The 26314-nt window shown below is 46.7% G+C and overlaps 1 protein-coding gene across 1 annotated transcript in view; it reads left to right on the forward strand.

The window, feature by feature from the left end:
* Window positions 1-1480: 1480 nt before the first annotated feature.
* Window positions 1481-26314, forward strand: part of SDC2 (syndecan 2) — a 58555-nt gene continuing 33721 nt past the window's right edge. The window contains exon 1 of the mRNA XM_080583142.1: window positions 1481-1830. Within this exon, the coding sequence (XP_080439268.1) occupies window positions 1771-1830 (60 nt within the window). The 5' untranslated portion in view covers window positions 1481-1770. The remainder of the gene's footprint in view (window positions 1831-26314) is intronic.

The raw sequence follows: 26314 nt of genomic DNA on the forward strand, positions 1-26314 counted from the left end.
ACACCCACCAGGAGCAGACCGTTGAAAAGCTGGCAAGATTTCCGTGGTGAACGCCGCCTAAAAATCAATGACATGGTGTGTCTGGGAGGTGGACCGAGAACCAGCACGTGCGGGAGCTGTTGAGAGGGTACCATGATCCTGGGACAGGGTCACAGGCAGCACGGCCACCTACCTACCCTCTGGGGACAAGTGTCCTGCACCCCTCAGCGCAGAGGTGCACCTTCATCTGGGAGAGGCTGGGAAGGTGGCAGCCTGCTTGTGCTAAATTAACTGCGTTTCACTGCATTAGCTGGCATTCCTGTGGTGACAGGAAGGCAACCGGAGCAGGGCCTGAAGGCGGCTGGGATCTCACCACCACCCGAAGGCCAAGGCATGCAAGGCAAAGGGCAAGCAAGGTGAAGGACGTGGAGAAGCATCGACACCAGGGAGCCTCACCCCGCTGCTCCAGCTTCTCACCCCGCTTCTCCTGGGGGCTCTCCTGGCTTCCTCTGGGGCAGGGGCCTAGAAGAGGGACAGGCTTGGCTAGGCCAGCAGCGACCATTATGGGCACGGAGACCACCCGAGCCAGGCTACAAGGCCCAGCCTGAGCTTTCTGAATGTAAGGAGGAGTGATATACGCCGCTTTCATGTGTGTCTGATGGACTTGTTCGGTGGTGGGATTGCGCTTGCAAAGGCACCTGGCTCAGGCCGAGGCTCCTCAGCTCTGCAATGCCACCATTTTCCCCAGCTGAGAAACAGCACAGACTCGTCACAGCGAGACTTCTTGTTTTGGCTTCTTGGTGCTGTCAATTCCTGAAATACTCGGTTTGAAGGCACGGCTCCCGGATCCTCGTGACTGGGGGCGAATCGCAGCCCTCTGTCGCTCGCCACCCTCTCACTCCTAAAACTTTCTGAGTCTCCTCGCTGAGGGAAAGAAGCCTGAAAAATCGGGGCAGAAAGCCAAGAGGGGACCCCAACACCGTTTTTTTTAACCCCCGTCCTATTATTTCTCCCCCCCCCCCCCCCCCCCCTTACACCTGACGCTGCCTTCCAGGCTGACAGGGGAGGGCGGCAAGGGGCAGCGCGGCCGGATCCGGCGCTGCGAACACGCGGCAGCGGGCAGGCTTCCCTCGGAGAGAATATAAAATAAATAAATAAATAAATAAAATTAAATAATAAAATTAAACCGGAGGGAGGCTTTCCAGGACCCGGCTTTCATACGGGGCCAGCCCCCGCTCGCTCGGCCCGCGGCGCTGCTCATGTTTTCCACTTGGGGGGGAGGAGGGCGAGGGAGGGGAGGCCGGGGCGGGGGTGGAGGTTTGGGAAGGAGGGAGGGAAGGAGGGTGAAGGGGGGGGGGGGCGGGGGGAGGAAAGTTGCTTGAATTTGCGAGAGCCGGTGGCGGCGCCGCCTCCTTCCACTGGCTGGGGGAGCTGCCAATCTGTGTTGTAATCCTGCAGGAATTTCTGCGGGGTTTAACTGGGAGCCGCGCCGCCGCCGCCGAGCACTCGGGGCGGAGGGCGGGCGGGGAAGAGGGAGGGAGGGAGGGAGGACGGAGGGAGGCAGCCGGAGGAGAAGCGGCAGCGGCAGCACCCTCAGCAGCACCTTCAGCACCCTCAGCAGCAGCCTCAGCCCCGGCTTTGGGCAGCTTTGTGCCGCCGGGCGGAGCGGAGGGGGCCGGAGGGCGGCAGCGGCTTTTCGGGCCCCGCGCCCCCCCCCTCCCACCCCAGCCCGGGCGCTGCCGAGCGGCCGCGGCCCCGCTTTTCTCCTTTGTGCCCGGCCCCGCGGGAATAATGCGGGGCGTGTGGCTAGCGCTAGCCCTCAGCTTCGTGGCCTGCGCCTCCGGGCAGCCGGTGAGTGAGCGGCGGGGCGGGGGGGGACCCGGCGGGATGCGACGGGACGGGACGGGACGGGACGGGACGGGGGTGGCCGCTGCCCAGCCCCGGCTGTGCCGCATGGGGCAGGGGTCTCGCCTTGGGGGGCGCCTGGTGCCGGCTGCCCCCCCCCCCGAAACCTTCCCGTCCCCAGCAGGAGAAGCGGGGAGCACCCTGCCGCCTTCCAGCCAGCCTCACCCCCAAGTTTGCCGTCCACCTCCCCTCCCCTGCCCCGACAGGCTGCTCAAAAAGGACACCAAAAATTGAAATTCTTACAAAATCACAAATTTCTTCAGCCGTCACCGAATAAAGGACCCCCCCCCCAAACCCCCTGTCCCAGAGCCTGCGGCTGCCCCTTCCCGCAGATGCTGAGGAGGATTCAAGCATCCACAAGTGGCTCCGCTGACCGGGGAGCTCTGCTTAATGCAATTAATTCCCTTCTCGGGATTCCCACTTCCCAAAAAGCCGCTCTCCATATAAGCGATCACACCCGTCAGCTGCACGGAGCTGGAGAAGGCTTGGGAAGGGGTTTCAGTCTTCTCCATTGCTGCTTTGAGGCTGTCTGGAGGGAAGGGGGCACGCGAATGACACGGTTGCAGCGTTGGGGCAGATATTGGGAAATAATAACGTGGGGGTTTCAGAATGAAATGAAAATACCACGACGATTTAATCCAATTAAAAGGAGCTGCTCCGCTGAACTAAATAATGTCACCGGCACCGATTCACTTCTGAAGTTGTCTGGCTGTTGGATAAATTAGCCCGGTCTCAGCCTTCGTGAAACCTGGCTCGTTATTAGTGATTTCTTAGGACACAATTGCAAAGCCCTTTTCCTAAGGACTAATTAAAAATGAGTTGTGTACAGCACCGACTCCTGCTTCCGCTAAGCGTAACTGCGCTACCCCTTGCTAATGAGGTACAATATACTTTAATTTTATAGAAACGCCGTTCTTACGAAGTTCTCTGATGGCGTAGTAACTATTAAAATGCCGCAGCAATTAGTAAAGTATTACGTTTTATGTTCTTTTTGCCTCAGGATGAACAGGCTCCCACAGCAGGAGGCGGGCTGTCGGGGCGTACCGGTGCGGGGCGAGGGGGAGCCTGGCCGTGGTGCAGCGCCCTCGCTGCTGCCAGAAAGTTGTGGAGAGATTGGAAAAGTAAAGGGAAGCTAGGTTTGGTTTGGTTTGGTTTTGCTCCCCCCCACACACTTGTTTTTTTTCTTTCACTGTGTCTGGCAGTGGCTACGTGGTCCCTTAAGGCTGGATTTTGTAGAGCAGTCTCTGGGAAAACACGGATGCCAAATGTGTTGTCTGTGCAGAATGCTGTCCTGGTTGGAACAGGAGTTTTATACAGATGCTTAAAAAAACCTGCTAGCTCCTGGAGGACTGTCAAGTGGTTTTAGCTCCAAATTTCTTTTCCTTTGTTTGATTCTGTTGTTATTGTTGTTATTTTGGCAGGGCGATAAGCTAAAAATTTCTCCTTCCTGATGAAGTAAATGATGCAAGAGATTTTTTTTTTTAGCAGGGGAGGGGAGGACAGCAGGAGATTCTCTTTTCTGAAGCCACGAATTCCCTGTGTTTGCTTCATATAACCAACAAACCCTGCTGTTTACTGGGGTGGACCACACTGATGTCAGAGTTGTGTTAGAAACGTACCGGAGATGCATCCTGCTGCTGAAGTGGGAGCAGCGTGCCCGTGCGCCCTGGCGCGGGCTCTCGCGCTGCAGATGTGCTCCAGTGTGTGAGGCAGACATTTGGGGACGGAGCGAGCCCGTCCTGTCTGTGCCAGGCCGTGCCCCGTGGCAAGCATCGCCCACGGCAAAGCTGGTGGCTGGCAGCTGGGGCTTGCGGGATGGTTTGCTGGGCAAGGGGGACGTCAGGTTAGAGCAGAGTCTGGTAACGCCAGCAGGCGTGGAGGTGCTGTGGGGATTCACCCAGGCTTGGCTTGAATGGAAAAGGAAAAAAAGTGCTTTTTAGGTACCTTAAAGTTTTCCTGGTTTGCTTTTAGGAGAGGGAGGGAGAATGATGTAAAACTGCTGGATAGAGAAGGTAAACTCTGTAAGTGAGAGGTCCGGTGTGTCTCTTAAGAGCTTGGGTTCAGCCCTGATGATAGCAGGAGTCAGCGCTCGCTGATTTTAATAGCAACAGAGAGCAGCGCCAAGTATCTCGCTGTCCTTGTCAGTTCCCATTCTGCAGAAGCTGATAAACCTTTCCGCTTCTTCCTGCTCCACATCAGTGGGACTAATGGTTTTCCAGAGCCTGCCTGGTGCTCTAATCCCCTCGGCGAGCCGAAGCTTTGCTGGCTGGCAGGCTGTTGTACGTACCGCACCGTACGGGTGCTGCTCTCGCAACCAGGAGGAGAACCGCGGCTCTCCTCTTCCTTCGTGGTGTTTCTGGAGTCGGGGGGCTTTGCTTCACGCCAGCTCCCCCAGCAATGCACATGCAGGGTTGGTTTGCATGCTTTCAGTGAAACAGAGCACTGCGGCATCGACATCAGCTGTGTGGTCTTCCTGTTCCTCCTGCAAGCGTCTGAGCGCAGCTTTGTTGACATAAATGCAGTTATTGAAGGAGGATACCGGGGTAATATTTGGTATGTTTTTCAGAAATGTTTATGTTTCAGAAGCATGGTGCTATAATTTGCCTGCGTTTGTTTCTAATGGTTGCTCTGCTTTTGAAATTCGGAGAATTGATACTGTGTCAGGGAGGAGGCATGTTTGTTTTGCTTAGTTTTTGAAACATGCAGCTAGACTTTGGAGATGGCAGTTAGAGAGCTGCCGAGGAGATAGGTGGTGTTTCAGATTTACGTGAGTGCCTTTCCTAAGCGCGTTAAATCTGCATCGCCAACCGAGTTCCGAGGGAAGATAGGAAACTTCTTAGTCCCGATTCATTTCCACCCTTCCCCAGCTCACGTGGGCTGCTTCTCACCGCAGAATTAGCGAAGACCTGCCCATTGCTCCGTGGTGTGGCAGCAGCCGGAGCCAGCCAGCGCCGTCCGACCGGCTGCTCCCCTCGCCCGGGCTGAGCACCGTGCCGTCACCCGCGGGAAATTTGGGAGAGCTCCGGCTTTCGCCTCCAGCCGCGGGTTTTGCCCTTCTGGTGCTGCAGCGAAGTCGCTGCCGGAAGCCTCCCCCTATCTGGATGTTCTCAGGAGCCACTTTCTGGGACTAGGTTTCCCTCCCAGGTTAGCTTATCTTTTAGAAATTAAAGAATAGATGATTCCTGACCCGAGATCAAACACGGAGGCAGTTTCTCTTTTTAATATCTTAGCCCCGAGGTCTGCATTGGAACCGACTTAATATTCAGGCCTACAGTGCAGAGATGTTTTCTCTGCATTTTTTTCTAGATCCCTATCGGGGAAGAAGATGAGAGCCTCGTCTTCAAGGGCGAGTCAGGACAAATGCCTCCGAGTTTGAAGTCGGGTGCTGGGGTTGTGGTTCTTGGGCAGGTGAAGCCTCTGTGGTAGGTGTGCAGCAATTGCTGCAGCTAATGGGATAGAGATGGCGGACTCTGGCGAGCGAGCCACGAGCCTTGGGTTTATTTGAAGTTTTGATGGATCTAAGTTTCTGTGGTTGTAATCTTAAGCGCAATCTCAGGATGACCAGGTGAAGGCCTGATTTCTTGGCTGCTGGAGGTTGAGGCCTGATTGCTTGGCTACTGGAGGTCAAGGCCTGATTTCTTGGCCAGCAGAGGTGCAAGTTATGAAAAGCCACGCTTCAAACACACAGCCGTGATCTACTGACTCTAGAGAGGATGGCAGAGAGCAATCTGCTGTCCTCGCTTGGGGACATGGCCACGTTCGGGCAGGGAGTCCTGGGCTTGGGGAAGAGCTCAATCCTACGAGCAGCAGCCGAGCTCCTAGAGGAGCAGCCAGTTGCTTGTAGAGCTCTGTTTGCCCTGCTCTTCATGGCCGATTGTCTTTATAAAACGTCAAGCGGAAGCATATGGGTGGCATTTATTAATTGCATTATCTCCCCGAATTGACTTTTGCCATTGACAGTTTAAACATTTTCCTTATGGCCAAGAGTTACAGGCTTTAGTGAGGCTCAGAGACTGAACAAAGGACTCTTGTCTACTTACGGAAAAGTACTCCTTTGTCATCTGAATAGATTTGACCGAGCAGGATTTTTAACAGAAATGTTGTGTTTGAGAATGGAAAGCTTATTCTAGGCCCCATGTAAGACCCTGCTTGAATGTAAGTCATAAAGATGCCCTCTGTGTCGCTGCATTTGAGAGAGAATGCCCAAGTAATGAGCAAGCAATTTGGTCCGCATTCAAGTTGCTTTACTTTCCGCCTTGCAGCAAGCATGAGAAAATTACTTTAGGCTCTTCTGCGAACAGATTCTTGTTTGGTTATCTTCAGTTCATGCTTACAAGATGATAATAAACTGCTATCTGTAATCTGTTCAGGACTAGTAATTTATTCATAGGTTACATGGCACGATTCGCTGATTTGGGAACAAGATTTCTTTTCCTCACGTTGAAATATAATTTGCAGTCTCTCGAGTAAAGACTGCATTAGTGTTTGACCCTGTAATAATGACAGTTCTCCGTATGTATGTTGTTTTCTTGATTAGCTCAGCCCTGAGGGATGCTTTCAAAAGCATACTAGATATTTAGGCAGAAATACAAAATACATGTAATCCTCCAGCGTATTGGAAACTGATTGCAGAAGGAGAAAAAAGTGTTTAACAACCATTCGCAACAAGTTCTTTTGCGTGGAACAAATGATTTTTGTCGATGCCTCAAGGAGGGGGTTCATCTAAAGTGAAATAATGACTAATAGGGTGTTGAGGAATCTGCAGGACTTGGCCTTGTCTCTAGACAGGCTATTAGCGTGTCACACAAGCCGTGCTCAGCTAAAGCCTGAGCTGGACGCTCCATCTGAAATCACTATTTTTAGTTTATATATAAAAAACTTCCTCAGAAATCTCTCTTCTAAGCTAAATTGTTTTGTTCCAAAGGTGAATTGATTTTGGGAAAGTTCAAATAAAAACCTGCTTGGCTGTGTTTGAGTTGTGAGTGTGAAGATGAATACCTATTTTGTACTCTTATTAAAGGTAAGGAGACAAAGGGACTTGCAGAAGGTCAAACAGCCTGTGGAATATGCAGGAACCGAATCAAAATGTTCAGGAAGTACCACTGTGATTAACAACCAGCATGTATTGTCTGGATTTAAATATTATGTTGTCAGACATGTTGCTCCTGCTTGATTAACCATAATATAGCATAATTTTCTCTAGAGGTGCTTCCACATTGATGGAGGTCACTTGTCACCTTTCAAAGCAGCGTGAAGTGGTCCCGTCCCTATTTTCTGAACAGTATTTCACAAGTGTGAATGTAAGTGGTCTCACGGAGCTGTGGGAAACACAGCTGAAGCGGTACGGCACGGGAGGTGAAGTACTTCTCAGGGAGTGGTTGGGTGCGTGACCGCTGTGGCCTCCAGACTAAGAATGTTTTGAGAGAAAAATTGTAATCTGCTTGCTGCCACCATGAACTGACAACCTAACTAGGTCTTTCATCTTTCCTATCTTCCCCGGGATCCTCTCTGGTGTGTTTGTTGCCTGCCATTAGACAGCTCCGCAGAAGTAAGCTTTCCTCTTTCCCTGGGCTGAGCTGCATTCATCCCAGCTGTGCCCTGGTGGGTTTTGGTGACCCTGAGGTACCTGTGGGAACACCTGGCTGGACACAACAGCTGGAGGACACAGCTGTGACCAGCCAAACCCCATGCACTCGGTCTCTTTTGGCTTTAAGAGCTGAGTTTTGTTTGCTTTTCATATGGGGTCTCCAGGGGAAGGCTGATACTGGTTTGGTGTACCTTACAGGAGAGGACAGCTGTCCAGAAGACAGATTCTTCCTTTGCTGGGTTAATTATCCTTGCTCACTCTGAATGTGGAGATCCCAGAATCAGTGTGTCACTTAAACTGATTACCGGGTGAAAGCCTGCACAAAGGCTTTCCTTTCAAATCACTTTCAAGTATTGTGCAGTTCCTCATTCACATATACAGTCACGGACGTGTGACATTGATGCTGTTCTTATTATTTAAAATGAAAACCTGCAAGGGAAGCAAAGCGGAAGGGTGAAGCTAGTTCAAAGTAATGGAAATGCACCATCACTGGGACATGCAAAAATCAAGCTTCCATTGAATTTAAATTTGTGACGTTGTATAAATAAAAATAGGTATGGCTTAGCCCTATAAATAGCAATAATTCCTGCAGCAAGGATGTGCATAAAGTAATATTGCTGAGAAATGGGATTCTGAGTTGTCTGGGTTGCAGAGCATCCCATCCTTATCCTGGCTGTGGGGCTGTGTCTCCTTCCAGCCAGGAGCTCATGGGTGCTCGGTACTTGCACGAGCCACTGGTGGCAGTGCAAGCTTGGCTAACGTGAGAGTTTGTACAGCAAGGAGACGGAGTGTCCATGAACAGAGTGTGTGAAATTGGTTATGTTAGCAACTGGCTTGTGTAAGTCTCATTGTGAGAAGGTGAGAACTTCTCAAGCACTGCTGGGGCAGCAGACAGTGTTAGCAGATTAATACCTTAGGATTATTAGTGACTTAAGCATCTGTAGCGTGTGGAACTCACTCTCTTTCTACATAGCAGAACAATAAAGATGACTAATAGTGGGGACAGAAATGAAAAGTTACCAAGGTGCCATATATACCTCCTAAATTCTTGTCTTGTGGTATGAAATGAAGCTTCTTGGAGGGTGTTTGAAATTAAGCGTGCGTAGAGACTGTGCTGCACGGAGCATTTAGCACTGAGTTCTCTGTAGGTGTTGCAATTCTATCTTGGAAGTTCTTTGAAACTTTGGGTGTGTGTATTTTATGTAGATCTTTATTCTACATAGGTCTCAATTCTACATATATCTTTACTTTGTGTACTTTAGTGTGTGTGTGTGTCTTCTTTTATGAAAGGCTGTATGCCTTTCAAGTGTCAGGAAAAGAAATACCCCGCAGAACACAAGAACTGACAGTTAAATAAACAGAACAAGGCCATGCTCAAAGTTTTCTCGGTAGTTCTCCTGGCCTGGAATCAGGCTGGGAAGAACAGCTTCTCTGACCTTATTTGCCAGGAAAAAAGCCTTAAACGCAAGGTGGTCTTTACGTATATTTTTCCTCTTGTTTCTTTACTTGTAATTTAATGCGACAGTTTTGCAACAGTTTTCCTCCCTAAATAGGATTTGATCCTTCATGGCACTAACAGGTGCTTTCGATTTTATTCTCCAGCAAAGCCTTCCCTCTGTCCTTAAAGCCTCGGTAAGGGGACAGGAATGTGTTTGTCACTGTGGAACATGAGTGAGTTGGAAAAAAATCTTTCTAAATAGGAGAAAAAAAAAAAGTAGAAATAATGGCAAGGGAGTAAATGCATAAATCCGCACCTGACCTGTCCTGGCTGGGAGATGACACCAGCACTGTTGTGGCACCAGTGGTCTCCCAGCTCAGCCGAAATCACATATCCATGTCTCAGCTTGAGTTGACTGAATTTGTCAGGCTTTCTTCATCTTTTCCTCCCTTTTGACCAAAACACTTTGCTGGATATGTCTGTCTGCTGCGTGGAAACATGGCTGCTTCCAGAAGTTTCCGGAGAGTTTGGCCATGAGCGGGAGGTGGCCGAGGAAGGCCTGTGGCTAACCAGGAGGTTGTTTCTGCTCTTCTGTCACCAGCTGGGGTCCTTCTGATGGAGCATCTGGTGGGATGTGAAGGGGAGGGATATTAATAAGATAAATTGATATCATTTAACAGCTTTATCTCCAGCCTGTTGAATAACGTTTGGAAACCCCGCTGCGGCTTGATGGCCTGAATACGCAGGCCTGCAGGGTGAGGAAGGTGGGTCCCATGGGCACCGCTCAAAAACTGACATGTTTCCTCGGGGTGCCCAGGTGCAGTAGTCACTGGACGTCATAGAATCGTTAGGGTTGGAAAAGACCTTCAAGACCATCTGGTCCGACCATCCCCCTACCACCAATGTCACCCACTAAACCATGTCGCTAAGCGCCAGGCCCAACCTTTCCTTGAGCACCCCCAAAGGAGGCAGGATGTTAGGGTCAACAGTGACTGAATGTGTCTCCGCTCGTGCTGTGTATCAGCAATGCTTTTCTTGCTGGTGGTGTTAAGTCCAAGCTGCCACGGTTAGTCAAAGAGCCAGGGCCGTGCTTGGGCACTATAAGGGGAGATCTCGATACCTTTGGTGGGACTCCAGGCTCTGTCCCAAGTAGTGTTTCTTCTGGGGTGGGGAGACACAGGCATGTCCTTGACACTGTGCTGAGCCTCAGTGGAAGGGGAGGAATTCAGAGCTGCTGAAAACACCAGAGCATCGGGTACTCTTAATAGTATTGCTGTGCTGGAAATGTCATTTCTTGTCTGTTTTGTTACTGTAGGGCATTAGAAAGGGGAAATGACCTTTCTTTCTTTTTGTTCCTGTTCTTACTGCGACTCAAAACCTTGAAAGGCATAATATACCCTTGGCTGGCTTGGGGTTTTGTCATTTCACTAATGCTACTTTCCTGACCGTATCTCTCCCACTTAACCGAGAGTTAGTGACCCGGTATCTTGATGTAGGTCTCTTTAGGTGGATACCTGCAACTGGCCTTCTGCCTGGTGGCATAAATTGTCATAACACCAAAAGCCAGATAAACTTCAGAGTGATGAAGGTTTTCTGAGACTTCTTTGAGAATTGTGTATCTTGTCTATGGGTTAAAGAAGTCTTTGAGCTTGTGAATATTTAGTAATACTACTGTGGTTGTGAGTCTATCACTTTAATTTTTGTTTTTCTCATCTTCTCAATGTGCACTGGAAGAATTAGGCAGCTTTGATAGGAATAGGTTTATGATAGGATAAAAACTTTGTCTAGGGAAGAAATGTTTGTTTTTTCTATAATACAGTTATGAGTCTTTGTGATACTTCTTCACCATGTACTTCTTGCTGTTTCACATAAAATCTGAGGACCTTACTACTGATTTAAACATGTAAAGGAAGACTGTTTTCCCGGGAAGACTGAGAAAAATTCTTCTAATAAATACTGCCAGTCTCAACCAAAGTATGTGGGTTCCCTCTTCATGAAGATTGTGGCTGTATTGTGGTTGGAGCTGGCACAATTCCTGTGTAGTAGAGTAGCTCACATGGCATTTATGCATTTGTTTGTGATCAGAGATGAAGGCATCCTAAGAGAGGATTAGCAAGATTTCTTTTTATTTTTTTTCTCTGTGGCTTTCTGTAGGTGCACAGAAGAAGCTAATCTCTCCCTCTCTTGTTGTTTAATGCAGCTCATATAATTGGAAAACCTCCTTAGAAGAGTCTGGGGCAGACAGCTGTGCCAGCTGTGCAATTAGTAGTGTCACCTAATGGGAGTGGAGCGGAGTGGAAAGCAAAACAAGGAGCAATAGGATGTTTCTGTGCATCTTTACAATGTTCCCTACAGCCAAGCTTGCTACAGTGAACTCAGCTGTGAATTTGAAGAGCAGAAAAAAAGATTTTCTTACCACCAGTGTTGTTATACTGTTGGGCTCCACAAAGGGTGTATTTGACCCTAAAGTTACTGCTCTCTCCATATAACGCTCTTTTTACTTCTTGAAGCATGCAGTCTTTGGGTTTGGGCATCGTTGTAGATAATTTGCAGATTAGTTTATTAATGAAAGTTTACCTGACTGGTAGTGAGCGTGCTGTGTGCTCTGTTGCCTGTTCCTTAGAGGGTGAACAGTAAAGCTGAGTTGTATGATTACCTGATTTATATTTCCAGGGACAGTTCTTTGGTCTTTGCCTTCCCAGCTTGACTACTGGAGAATGCTGTGTTTGGGAGTAGCCCTGAAGCCATTAAAGGCAGGAGATGGTGCTGAGCTTGGCATGTGGATCTCCAGCTTGGTGATTCCATCCTTCGTTACTGTGATGCTAATCACCTAGCCATGCATGCATATTCAGGGAGTGTTTAGTTAAGGGTGCGTGTGGGGAAATCCTAATTCCCCAAACTGTGCAGAGTTACGTGGTCGTCATATTTGAAATGTGTGACCAATGGTTACAAAGGATGTTTTTTGTAAATGCTGTTGATCTGGTGGCATATGTCAGGGACTGGAAAATGTAGGCTATTTATAATTATCCACAGGTGGAGAGAGAGGCAGCACTGCACAGTACTAGTAATAATTATCAGCAGTGTAGAAAGTTCATCTCTTAAGCCATTGGTTCTAACACACTAAAAAGTATTTGATCTGGAATCTGGCACAGCCTTCAAATGGAGCCGTTCAAAGGAGTCCTGACCTAATTTTGCTAAGGAAGTGTGCAAGCCTTCCTCGTTCTGCTAATTTCTTGCAGAAGGTTTCAATGATAGTCTTCCTACCCTACATGTGCATATATTTTACTGCAGAGCATTTTGAATAAAAGCAGCCATTACCAGCCAGGTGGTAAATATAGCATGCAGCTTAGCAGAAATGACCTTCAATTAAGCAGAGGCGGTCCCTTCTCCTGCGCCGTGCAGTTGTCAATTACTTTTTTTTTTTAAGACTATTTTTGCCGTGTCTTTTTGTGAATAATTGCAAAGCCTGAAGCACAGTGCTGGCTCTGTGTGTAAGAGCAGACTTTGTGCTTATGCTGAACTCCTCTTTCAGTGAACACCTCAAAAATTTGGAGTGTCTAACAAATAGAAGTTTGCTTTCTTTTCCAGGGAAATACATCATTAATTATGAAACATTGTCCACTGAGCTATGTAAATTTTTCTGTTAAAGGATATAGCACGAGTTCTTTGACTTTCCTTGGGATAAATCAAAGCAGAAGTGACGACACTATGTCTTAATGGGCTTTCATCTTCAAAAGAAAATGGGGGGGGGAGGGAAATCTCCTATTTTTCAACAGTGGTACAACACCACATACTGCAATAGAGCTCAGGTTTTCCTTGTTATTGGCTGTGTAGGTGTAGGCTGTTTTTATCATAAGATAAAAACAAACAAAGCAACCTGAACCGAGGGCTTTTAAATTCTGTCTCACCTGTCACTCACACGTTTTCTCATGCCATTATCACTGCAGTGTTGTGGTAAGACTACTGGTTTCCTACCAGAAACGCAGCCTTTTGTTCAGTATGGTTATTTGACTCGTGGTAATGGTATGTCTGAGCAACGCTGCTCGGAACACAGTAACTGTAGTGCGCTTAATTGTAATTTGTGTCTTAAGTTCCTTATTTGCTCTTTTCCTCTACAATCTCTTGTGCTTCCAGCCTCATTAGACTGATTTATTTATTTTATTTTTTTCCTCCCTGCTGCTTTCACGCTGTCAAGCAAGCCAGGTAACTGCTAGTATTGGCACTGCTCTCTGGTCTCATGTTGCAAGCACAGGATCCAAGAGCAGAAAACGAGGTAAATGAAAAGTTGGGTCTGCTCTGGTCGTTCGCCCACCACCGGGAATCCGTCTGCTGGCTCGGCTGAGGGTGGCTGCTGGTGATAAAGGGGGAGCAAGGAGGGGACAGGGGATGACAGAGGCCCCTGTGGGGAGCGATTCGGAGCGGCTGGTGCATCCCGGCCAGACCATAATGCAAGGAAAAGCTGGAGGTGGCTGGTGTGGGGCGGAGGAGTCGCTGTGCTGCTCCACCTCTGGCCGGCCAGCTGTGTCTGGCAGCATGCGAGTCAAGCATTTAAGCAGACATGGATGATTTGAGCACCGTATCCCTCATCCCCTCTGCTTTTTGGAAAGCGAGCGTGTGGAGCCAAACGTTGCGCATGGCGGTCCTCGCTGCCTTTGGATTCTCTTGGAAGCTGGGTTGTGCTCCAGCGGGCACGGGGCAGGATGGGGCAGCAGGCGCAGCGAGCCCGTGCTCTTCTGGGACCTCAGCATCCCTGCGTGCAAGCGCCTTGGCTTTTGAAGCCATCAGTAACCGCTCGCCCAAACAGCGGGGAGCCCGCAGGAGCTGGGATTAGTTTGAGAAGTGTCCGGTTACGAGGGGACTCTAATCAAGGTGACAGCTGCTTTCCCCATGCTGCATTGAAACAAAATCTCCCAAACCCTGAGACAAAGCCTTACCAAAGACTTTAACCTCAGCGCTCTTACTCTTTCCACAAGTTGCTGGATCACTTAGCGCCGTTCACTAATGAAATACTGGAGGGGTAATTTCTTTCTGTGGATGCCAGAGGGGAAAACCGAGCATCACTATCCCTGGGCCGCGTACACGTGCTCTTTTTACGCTTGCCCTGAAGTATCTATGCCAGAGTTTCCTAATCATGGGGTTCTTCTCCCAGCATCACAAAACATAAATCCTGCTCTGCTTGGCATGCCAACCTATTATTTTAAATAAGTATCTAGGCCTGCCCTTAAGTAACCATTTCTTTCTTCGGCTACTTAAGCTGCCACACTTTATCAGCAATCCAGGGGTGAAGAATGGGAGGTGCTACCTGAAATAGCATCGGTGTGCTGCTGCTGGGGAGAAGCGTGTTCAAGGAACGGGCTGTAAGAGCCCCCCCTAGGCTCTATTTATACCTCCCATCTAATAATACCTACTTTTTTTTTTTTAAAGTCTCCTGTGGGTATCTTACCCACAGGAAAAAACAAAAATACCTTCCCAGGTTTTGGGGTCAGTTTGTTTCCAGTTATGAAGGGCAAGCTTGTGGGGAAGAGCTTTATGCGAAAGAGTGAAATAAATGAAGACCATGAGAAATTACTGGTTTGGGGTTGTGACTAAAGTTTTAGGAGTCATCCTCTGATACAGAGCCTTTCTTAGCAGGTTCCTCCTCAAAGAAAACTAGTCCTGGGCTTTATTTTTTTTTTTGGGGGGTGGTGCTAGAGCAGTAAGGTGGATTTCCTTCAAGGCAAAGGGCTATCTTCCCAGGTCTGCCTCCTGCAGAGGCTCTGTCACAACAGTATCAGAAAATGGGAGGTTGAACTGGGAAGCTGGAGTCTGCAAAGGCAGCAGGGGTGAGAGATTTAAAAATCATGGAAGACAAGGCCAAGGCTGATCTGATTGCTGAGCCTCACTGCGCGGAGGTGTAACTTCACCTGTTGCAAGCCACCTGCCCCATCCCCGTTCTGGTTAGGATAGGCAAGAACAAGGAGCAAAAGGACTTGGGGGGGGGGGGGGGGTGAGGGGGGGAAATCAACTTGAAACTTGACTCACAGGGGTGTGATACATATTTAAGAGGTGGTCCAACAGTAACTTGAAAGCCTGAGGAAGGTGGGGCGGGCGGGCAGGTCCCGGCTGCAGGGCTGTGCGGGAGGCCCTAGCCCCACCACCAGCGCCCTCTGCATGGCTGCCCCATCCCCCTGGCCTCCAGCCATGACTGGAAACCTCGCCTTTCCCTGGCCACAGAGCCTTCTGCAGCCAGCGTATGGAAAAGCACATCTGTGTCACTTCATTTGTGGTCAGCAATGTGAAATGTTTCCAGAGCTTAGAGTACGCGCTGAGCAGCGCTGATAGGTCCCAAAGAAATGGGACGAGAGTTAAGGTACGGGTAGAACATGAGCTCTGTATTTCCCAGCTGTCAGCTGTTTGGTTATTTCGAAGCATTTGCTTTATCCTTTTATTGTTCCTAAGTTGCGCCTAGCTTGGACTTGCTGTGCAGAGACCATGTTGGAAGACGCGCTTGTTGAAGCGAAGAAACCGCTCAGCAGTGAGGAAGCATGAACGACTGACTAAGAGCTTTTCTGTCTCATGATTTTTATTCTGCCAGTGTCTGGAGAAATAGGTAACCCGATAACAAGTATCCCTCGAGCAGAAGACTGAGTGGTGTAGGCCACAACAGACATGGTTGCACCCAGGCTTCGATAGTTGGACTGCATAGGCCGAACTCTGCCAGTGGGACAGATGGGGTGTGCCAAGTGCCTGCTCCTGCAGCAGATATCCCACACGTTTCCCCTTTAAAAAATCCCGTTTTTGTTTATTTTATTTATTTATTTATTTTCCTTACAACACAAGTAGCTGCTGAAACAGTAAGGCAGACCTCTCGCTTGAGGTGACAGCTTCCTCCAAGGGAACAGGAACAAACACCAGGGAAATTAAAGAGAGAGGCATTCATACAAGAATTTTTCAGGGCTGTTTTGTTTTCTTTTTCCATATGTATTTTTAATCCTCTCATGCTGGCGGTGGAAGAGGCATCAGAAGGCAGCGCGTTCATTAGGTGTGGTGTGGGACTTGTGAAGCCTGACCAAAATGAATACGCGTTGCTGGGTGGTCATTGAGTACGTGCTCTGGAAATAACTCCTTCATTTTCTCTTGAGGTTTGGGAGATGAAGGGGGACTTTCATTCAGCCTTCCTACTTATTTAAAATAATACGTTGGCATGCCAAGCAGCGCAGGATTTATTTTTTCTGATGCTGGGAGAAGAACCCCGTGATTAGGAAACTCTGGTGGTTTGTGAATCCCAGTCTGTTTTCTTGTATTTTAGATGCTTGTGTTTGTTGTATGGTAAGGTGTGCACAAAAGTAAAAGAAAGTGTATTTTGGGGAAAGTTGTGCAATGGGTGATGTTTTCTGAAAGAACAGTGTGTCTCTTCTGGCAGCATCATGGTCAAACAAGTAAATATGTATTTTGGTAAGGAGCCCAATTTTGAAAACATCCATGGATCTGTCCCTTCGTACCCTCCTTAGCGTGCTTGTAATTACAGCCAGTCTCTGAAAATACCACAGACATCACGTCAAGTATTCTTGTAATTTTTTTCATATTTCATGAACTTAAAATTACTTTTTTTAGTTCTGTGATAAAGGTCTGGATTGCTCCACTGTAAATACACTGTTTCTAGTATAATGAGCACAAGTTAGGGATGAAGTAGCCCAGAACTCCGGTGGTGGTTTCTTGGCACTTCCTATGGAAGAAAACGTAGCTGAGTGCTGACTTCTGTTTATTGGTGACCTCAGCTGAAACTGTTGCTAACAGAATATATTTGGGCATTTGTATTTTCAGCGCAGAGGGCTCTGTCCTGAGCTAACAAACAAACAAAAATAACCCTAACCATTTCCCTGCTGAGAATTTAGGAGATGGAGTACTGCTGTATTGCTGCTGCTGATCTCCTGTGGGTATGGAGGGCATTGAGGAAGTCAGGCTGTGAGACACAGGGAGAGAGGAGAGCCACAGCATGACTTCATGTGCTGAAAATCTTTCATCTGGTGACTGCTCACAACCAAGTGGTATCACTCCAGGAAAGTTACTCACGTGTTGGAAGTGGCTGCAGCAATGGACGGGAGAGAGGCAGCTTTCCCTGGAAGGATGGAAAAAATGAAGAAAAACTGCTGTAACCATAACTTTTGATTCCTTCTACTTCTGTTTTTATTCTTTTTTTGTTGCTGTTGTTGTCTTTTGGTACATGGAGGGTGTTGATGCAATCAGTTCCGTGCTGTGCTCTGTCCAGGGGCCACGCAAAGCACTGATGGGGAGCAAGCGGGTACCCAGCACCCTAGGGTACCCTGGGCATATGTGGGAGCTGGAGGTGAAGGAATTGCCTCCTCTTACCCAAACCCGAGCTGCTCACCTCCTCTGAAATGATGCTTGGTCTGGGGAGCATGGCATTGTTGCAAGTAATCTCGTGAAAGATGAGTGAGAAGGCAGCGGTGGATTTATTGGCGGCGCTCGGGGAAGTGGAGGTGTGTCTGCTGCTGCGGCTGCTCTTGAGAAAGCAGAGGGCCACCTTCTCTAGGAGAACTGGGGCAGGGTGGTAGGTCAGAGCAGGCTGTTTGTGGAGGAAATAAACCAGAAATACCACTTGGAGTATCTGAACTGATGTGGAAATACATAGATAAGGCTGCTCTGTCAATACTTCAGCACAACGTAAGAGATCTCTAGCTCTTACAGGAACAACAACAAATAAGTTACTGCCTTGTTAAGCTCACGTATGCTTCTAGTAAAGTACCTGTATTTTATCGGTGTGTCTTTGGAAATCTATGTGATTCATGCCTTTCAGTATATGAATTAGCCAAGTTTAAGGCAATGCATCACAGTGCATATGGTTATAATGCTCCTGCTTATATGATGAAAGTTAGGTAATATTTTATAATTATATGAGCTATTAAAACTTATTTAGCTTTCACCTAATAAATATTTATTAGCTGCTAAATATCAGTCATTAATGCCTGATAAATGAGGTTCTTCAGGAGGCAGCTTCAGCTAGGAAGGTCTCTCTCCCCTTCCTTCCCTGCACAGCTCTGCATTAAGCAAGGTCCTTCCCACCTGCTGCTTTTTGCCTGAGGTTGGAATTTCCCCTTTTCAGTGCTCATCACTGAGCCTGGATGGAGATACACGGATCTTGCACTCTCCCAGCACTCAGAAAGGGGGTATTTCTTTGGGAGAAATCCTCTTAGAGATGTGAATTCATTTGCTTCGCAGGGAGGATTGAAATGGAGCATCTATTCAAGCTGCGCTGTGATTTTCTTCGCTGGAATTCAGATGGATATTATGCATGTCACAGGGCTCAGTTCCTGAACACATTTTTTACTCGTTAAAGTCTGCTTTTAAATGTCAATATACTCACCTCTTAAGTTTAAGCATCCAGAATTGACAGGTATTTTTTCAGAACTAGGCTTTGTGGAGGGGAAAGGAGGAAGGCAGTATTAAAATAAAGTTCAGTGGGACTGCTGCTTCAGCTTTAGCATCAGTGGATGACAAGCTTGGGAGTACTACAGATGCCATTTTCCAGGACAGCATGGGCCGTGCAAATATGTGTAGAGTTGTTGGTTACTTTTGGGGTGGGCAGGATTTTCTACAGAGCAAGAAAACAGTAATTCAGCCATGTGCATTATGGCTGTTTGATTGGAAGGGCAAAACTCCATTTATATACAGAAGCATCTTATGTTACAAGGGGAAAAAGGCAGGACAATGGGAAGCTAAAAAAAAAAAAATTGGCCAGAATGGTGCTGTTTTGTTTGTTGAGAAACAGCAAACAAGGTAACAACTTACCAAATGAAAAGATTCACCTCAAAGTCTAACTGATTATGCTGTGCATGGTCAGTTATGGTCTAGCAATCTAGCCTCCAGCTACAGCTTGGGGTGTGCTGCTGGGTCTTTAAAAAAGAAATGGTTGTTCAGTGGTGTTTTGCTGATGCATTAGGTGGTGGTTTGCTGCAGAATTGCCTTTCAGAAGTTAGGGACTTCACATTTTCAAATGTAAAGTTTCTAGTGCCTAGCAGTTCAAGGATTTCCATGCATCAGCATGATCCATACAGATAATGGAGCCAGATTGAGTTAGATGCTTTTGCCCTTTAAAAGGCCAACAATTCCGTGCAGTTTTGCAGAAGGAACTGTGTTAATTTCCTTTGTCAGTCATTGTGTACTGTGCGAGGCTTTATTTTTCTTAAGAAACCACAGCATACGAAACTTTGAGGATTAAAAGTAACTTTGAAGAGTGTAATTACAACTCGGTTCTCCGCTGCATTGCACTTGTTTTGTAAACTGTAACTGTGCAGTTGAACTTCCCCTTTGAATGAAGCCTTATGCACCACGAGGGTTAATATTTAAACGAAACCACCTGCTTTAAATTGGCTACCCATTACCCCAGTTCCATTAAATTAGGAACTCTGGTAACAAAGTGAAAAGGTTCTTGCTTTATAGCCTGAGCCACTTTCCCACCCTCAGGCATCGGACTTATTTTAAGTCTCTTGCTCGGAAGAAAATAGAATTCAGTCCTTCAGCTGCACATGACTGTCTCAGCGTGGCGAAAATAGAAACCGGTGCTATCCCAGATGCATAATTCATCCCGTAGCTAGCAGGCATTCATGCAATACAGTAAATTGCAAGGGCTGCTTCGAGCACGCCGCGTGTGCGGGTGAACAACAGAGCGGGGCTGCGGTGCCTGTGCTCGGTGCCCTTCCCATCGTGTGCTCAGGGCAGATCGGCCACTTCTTTCCTGCACTGGTGGGACAGGTGCTGGGAGAATCGGGACTGGGGCCCGGGGAGCCTGGTTTTGTTGAAGCAAACATTCGCCTTGCATCCGCTTAAGTTACGGGGAAGCTTAATGCGCTCCTGGTGGAATGCAAAGGGAAGCGATGTGTAAATGAACAGGCTGCAGCTTTGCTGGTGTCCCTTTGATGAAAAGATGTAGCTTAAGGCTTCACAGAAAACGTCTGAATTTGTATATGAAAAAGTAGTTTTGTAAGCTATATCACTGCCGTGTGATGTATTTTTCTTCCTTCTGTCTTTCCCCCAGACGGTGTTGTTTGCTTCGTCCCCTCCACCACATCAATATTACTAGTTACTGCCACCAAAATTGGAGAGTTGGGATTCAGGCTGTTCGCTGTTGAGTATTCAAGAAGTGCAGCAGAATGTAGATCATGTAAATAGCAAAAATCTTTGCTTCTGAGCAAAAGAGAATTTCCTAATTTCCATTAAAAAAATATAGAAACTTTTGTTCTTGGTTTTATCTGAGCAAATGCCATCGACTGGAGTCGAGTTTGTGTTGCAGCAGTCAGAGATCTTACAAACACTGTAGTTTGGAGACACTGAAGGATGAAATAACCTCGTGTATAAAGAGGAATACAGAAAGGTTTTGTTGTTTATCTCACAGAGTGAAAACATGACAAAGGGAGCTAACCTGTTACTTGTTTTAATAATAGATACATACACATCTTTTTCTCTCCTAGTTTCATTTTAGAGGAACGAACACTGAACAATGAAAAGAAATAAGGCATGTCAGGGACAGGCAGAAGTTTAGGTGGCTTCTCAGCAGAGAGAGGAAATGCTTCAAAGTGTGTCCTGTACAGCTGCACAGCAAAACTTTTCATTCATTAGGATGCATTTTGAAAGAGATTTGTTAATACTCTTCTGCATGTGGGCCAGGGCCAGAGGTTGGCCACATGGCCTCAGTTCCTAAAGCTCGCCTGGATCAGGAGCGTTGAGGATTTTCCTCATCAAGGGAACGAGGTTTCACTCGCCATGGGTCCTTGTTGCAGGAGTCAGGGTCTGCCAGTGCGTGTGTTTAGCTCTGCATGGTCTTAGTTGTGCTGGGATTTAGGACAACCACAGTTTCAGTTCGCTTTACCTACAACTGTGTTAGATGCTGTTGAAGAAAGTGTTTTGGTTGCATAGCACTAAATAGCAGTTTGTCCCTCACTTTGCTTGGCTCTTCAGCTTCTTACGATGGTTGACCTTAAAAATAAAACTTTGTGGGACTGTGATACAGTTCGTGTTGTGACGGGTATAAGCTGGGTTCCCACTGGGCCTCGTGTGTTAGCTACATGTAATGGCTGTGGTCTGGGGAGGCTGGTGGTGATGTTCAGTTTGGTGGATTCCACGTATTACGCTTGCACCTATGCCACCCTTCAGGACCTCTTAATTGTGGTAGTTGGGCACTGAATAAAGATTGCAGAGGTTTAAAGCACAAGCACATACTTGTGTAATGTCTTACAGTAATTGGTGTTGCAATAAGTAAGGGGGGAAGTAAATAAATAATGAAGAGAACTTGTATTTTATGAGCAATCCTTTACAGCATGAATTAGAACAAACAAACAAAAACCCCACAACAACAAAAAGCACATCAGATCAGGTGCAATCCCTGACTTAATCCCATGCTCCATGCTCAGTGTGCTAAGCAAGCCCCGGTGGTGTCCCTAGTTGGATTCCTTGTGCATAACGTGAGGTGTGGATGAGGGCATCTGATGGAGGTCCAAGCTCAGAGTCGTAGGTTGCGGGCAGGTCCTAATCCAAAAGTACCAGGGCAGTGGGCCAAAGCTGACCCACTGTGTTGCTCGCAGGGTTTGCTGACTGTGTTAAAATGTTCCCTGAAGTTGTTGCATGGTTTTGGATGGCTCCAGCAATGGCCAAAGCACGCTCTTGGCTGCTGGCTATTTACTTATTTTTTTTATGAACAAAATAATGTAGGCAACATTATTGCTCCAGAGAGAGGACAGAATGGTACGAAATTCAATACCGGCACCAGAGGACACAAGCACTTAGGGAGCAGTGCTGCACGGGCTGCTTTATCCAAACCATATTTCATTGAAAAGGCTGTGGAAGAAGCAAATCCCACCAAGGGCTGTGCCTGCCTAGCCCAGGCTGAGCAGGAGCAGCTGACAAATGCAGGGAAGAGGAAGCTGACAGCCTCGTAGGTTCATCCTAGGAACTGCTGCTGCTTAAAAATAAATTAATAAATAAAGTGAATCAAATTATATAAACCAAAGGCAATTTACGTGCTGCGTTTAGCAGTGAAAGTTATGAATGCAGCTCCAAGGGGGGATGCAGATCACTGGAGACAAACTCGGGGTTGTCTTGGTGGAACAGATGAGTAGCTCCACATGAGATTTCTGTACGAGCTGCTCACTTGTTTTGGCCAGCCCTTCGGAGAGGGAACTCAAGTGGCACAAGTTTGTGAGTCTTGACAAGTTTTCACCGCGCTGACTGGAAGAAAGGGTGTTCCTTCTGGGCCTGGGGCGAAAGCTGTTAGCTGCTGGGATTGTACTTACAGCACCTGGCAATGTGCATTACACATGCACATTGGTGCTGGTCCAGTGCTGCAGAGGCCGGGCACATGGACTCCAGTGGTGTCACAGGGTTGGGCCTCCCAGTGCTGATGCTGCTCATGGTGCCTGGACTGAGGCCTCTGCCTTAATTTTGGTCTTACTACTCAGCATCCCTGGAAGTCGCTCTTGTTTCTGATCCTGTCCTGTTTCCTGACAGGTGAGTATTGGTGTCGTGTCCTCTATCGATTAGGCACAGCTGAGGTTTAGTTTATTGGGGTGGGTTGTACTTAGCTTAAAATTCCTGGATTGTAGTTCAGCTTTAGAAAAACAGCTTGCTAAAATCTATTACACAGAGTGCCTCAAACTCTCCAGGAATAGAGTGCGACACCAAGCTGGGTGCTTCGAGGAAGCCTGAGGCAACCTCACCCCTCTTTACTCATCATTCTCTGCCCTGCAGCGTGTGTCATGACCGGGTTTGGGTCATCCCCTTCCCTCTCACACCTTTTTCCTTGTGGTTATCAGCTGAGATGACAGGCCAGCATTTTGAACCGTGCTGGGCTCTGGGTGGCACGTCAGTGGTTAGCCCAGAGCAGCATTTGCCTTTCCAGCCTGGGCATCCGCAGTGTGTGCTCCCCATGTGCTGCAAGCCACGGATGGGGAGATTTGCTCTCTCCTTGTCTCTCCAAAGCTGTTTGCTCTGCCCCTGGACTGGGACACCGGCATGATTCTGGGGTACGTACCCCATGAGGGCAGCAAGGCTGTGCCTCCAAAGCCCTTGGTAAGTCCTACTCCATTCCAGAGGGTTTGCAGAACCACCTTGGGCTTCGCCAAATCCTTCCCTCTCTGCCGTTAGGGCTGGCAGACGAGCGTGATTAAAAATAGATCTGGCTGCTAACAGTTTGAATCCCCAGGTGGCTGAATTTCCATGTAATAGGACTTTCACCATAATTTATCTGCTTGGGGTATATCAGTGATGAAAAGCTGCCTTTCTGCAATCACAGTTTTATTCATCGCATTTTGTTGCTGCAGTTGCTCAGCTTTTATGTCACTTGTCTTTGCTAGTAGGTGGCTTTTGCTACTGTAAAATTTGAGGAACTCTGTTGAAGAGAAGCTACATTCCTTTATTGCACCTGCTCTAGTATGTCGTTTCTTTCCTTTCTTCCTCTCTTGCTTTCCTTGTATTTACGCCTTTTGAGGAAGCTGATTTCCAGCTCGTCCTGGTGCGGTGACTTGGCTGATGTGACCCGTGTTTGTCCCTCGAAGTGTGTGACATCTGCTTGTGTAATGTTTACAAAGCCAGGATACGCAGGGGAACTTTTTTCCCCTCCCCTTGTCCAAGTAAAGTGTCAGCCTTGGACCTCTGCCCTCTCAGATCCGCCAAGGCATTGCAGCCCTGAAAGGTGTTGTGTGAGCTTGAAAACAAAATATAATTTGCATGTAGGGTTTCCGCGGGTGTGCCACATCACCCTGCTTCACCAGCCTTTTGCAGAACATGACAAGGAAAATATAAAATTGTTAATGAAATATTTGTATGGAAACTACAAGCATTTTACCATAGATCCGTATTTTTTCCATAACTTAGCTTAAACTGTTCACTTTTAGAAAGTGCATACGTTATAAAGCTATGTTATTCTGCTTTTATTATCCTTTATATATATTTTATATAAAGTTTTTATACAAATACACCTTTTTAACGCAGTTAACTTCCTGTGTAGCTTTCTTGGGAGCTGTGAGATACTGAATGAACATTCCTCCTGTTTCGTGAAGCATCTTGCCTTTGTTAGCATATAATGTTTCTGCAATTCATTAAGCTTTATAAGAGTTTCTTCAACGTGAATGAAAAGAATTGCAGGTATTTCAGGAATCTATGAATAGCTATTTCATAATAAGGGGCTAATAAGAGAGGAGCATTTTTTCCTGGTAATCTGAGTTTCAAGAGCTGCGAGCACTAAGAGCTCAGTGTTACGGTCTCATTGCTAAAACTTGATACTTCAGCTGCATAAAAGAAGGCTGTAGTCTTCAGTGAGATTGTGGAGAGAAAAATACGGATCTGTGCTGTGTCAGAATATTTCTTGGCCCAGCAGTGAGCGAGCACCTAATTCTCTTTATCTGATCCAGAAGTGACAGCAGCGTTATGTTCGGTGTGGCCAAGAGCTAGAGTAGAAGGAGGGTGGCTGGATAATAAGTCTCATTCGAGTGCCTGTAAAAAGCAAATAGGTAAATTACTCGCAAATCCTATAGCGTGCTACAAGTCTGTCTCTGGTAAGGAGCGTGAAATAATTCTGCTTTGGAAAAGGCATCTTGGAATGATCATTTTGCCTCTTAGAAAAGTAATTCTGCTCGATTTGCTTTCCTCTGTGTAGTGAATTGCGGGAGCTGCTGTGAGAGCCCTTCAACCTTAATGCCTTCCTTTTAGGAAGTGGTATTGCTAATGGGAAGTTGTACAGATTAGGTTGTATCAGTGCCTGGTTTCTATCAAACAGCTTGGCAGGAATTGCGGCATACTCTGCTAATAGATTAGGTTCTCTAATGGTGTATCTTTACAAGCACAATCTCAAATGAGATACTGTAGGATGACTTTTGTTTCATGACTGTACTTAAGAGTATTGCCTTTAAATCATGGGCGCTTATTGTACTTCAGTTTACTTATGTTTAATTTTTAAGCAAGGATTCCCTTGAGCCATGTACTCAGTTTTACTTAAGCCCCATAATAAGGTAAGTATCAGATGAGGATGATTGTTTAACAGCCATGGATTTTCACAGTATAATTAAGGTTAATGTTTTCCTAAACTTATTTGGTTTTCTATCTTTTTCAATTAGTGTCTAATATAGGTTTTTAGGCTATCTCTGTTCTAATTTTTTGTTTTTTTCCTAATGCGATTTAATTATTTCTCAGGGGGGAAGAGCTGTCTGCTTTGGCTTCAATATTTCAGCAACGTATAAATTTACAGGAATATGCAGAGCCCTGTGCTCTGATGTGCTGGGGGTTTCATTTGAGGTGCCAAAGAGGCAGGAGTGCCAATAAAACAAAGCTCTTTTTTACTTGTCAGCAGCCTCAGGCTTTTGCTATTGGGGAATATCACCACAAAATAAGTAGGTCTAAACTTACACTCAGCGCTTATCCTATATCAGTTTTGAAAATAACATTCATTCCTTCCCAAAGAGAGACTCGATTTAATGCTACTGGTTCAAGGTACATTGGCTTTATCAGCAAGACACAGGCACATCCTTCCCACGTATTTGAAAGGAGTAGAAACATTTAGATGATGTCTCACTTCACACAGGAGAAATTGTAGGCCCAGAAAATAGAGTTCATTGAGCGAGTTTAAACTGAGAATGTGTTTTGTGCCATAAAACGACAGAATGTGCGTAGAGTGTGCTCCTTCCTAATGCCTTCTAGTTATCTGTTACTGTTGTTGTTGTAGCAACTACATGTGAAAATCAAGGAAATTTAGAAGGATATGAAAGCTTTCTAAACCAGATAAAGATAACAAAAAATCCGTGTCCCCCCACAGCCCCTGTTCTGTCCTTAAGGTGTCGTGAGGAGTTTGTGTATTGTTTTCTGTTCCTTACAAGAAGTACTTGTATTAAAAAGAAATAAAAAAAACCCTGTGGGAAAGCCTGTTCTGTAGGAAGCTGTCAAACCTTTCTAGTTGTATATGCAGGAAAGCTTACGTGCTACTTGCACAAAATGTAATTGCTCCAATGTTTAACTTAATCACAGACCTCAGGAGTAAACAGGAATTAAAATCAGGGACTTGTCCTTCCTTGGTGGTGGTTGGATTTTGGGAAGGTTTGGTTGTTTTTTTGTTTTGTTTTTTTTTGGTGCATAGAACTTTATTTTTTCTAAAGTTGTCCCTTTATCCCCTTAGAATTACTGTAGTAAAGCAAAATGCCTGCCTTCAGTATAAGTGAGTGCAGTATGGAGTACAGTCATGCATCTTTTTTCCTTTTTTTTTTACTGCCTGTACAAATTGCATTCTACATGTCATGCTGTGGTGTATTAGTAGGCAGTCTGATTTATACTTGGAAAAAAAAATACCATTGTGAGTGTTTTTGAGAACCTGGGAAGGAAGGAAATAGGTAGTCCTTGTTAGCTTTCAGTGGAGTTCTCTGAAATGG

This window comes from Anser brachyrhynchus (assembly GCF_964034855.1).
Source record: "Anser brachyrhynchus genome assembly, chromosome: 2".
NCBI lineage: Eukaryota > Metazoa > Chordata > Aves > Anseriformes > Anatidae > Anser > Anser brachyrhynchus.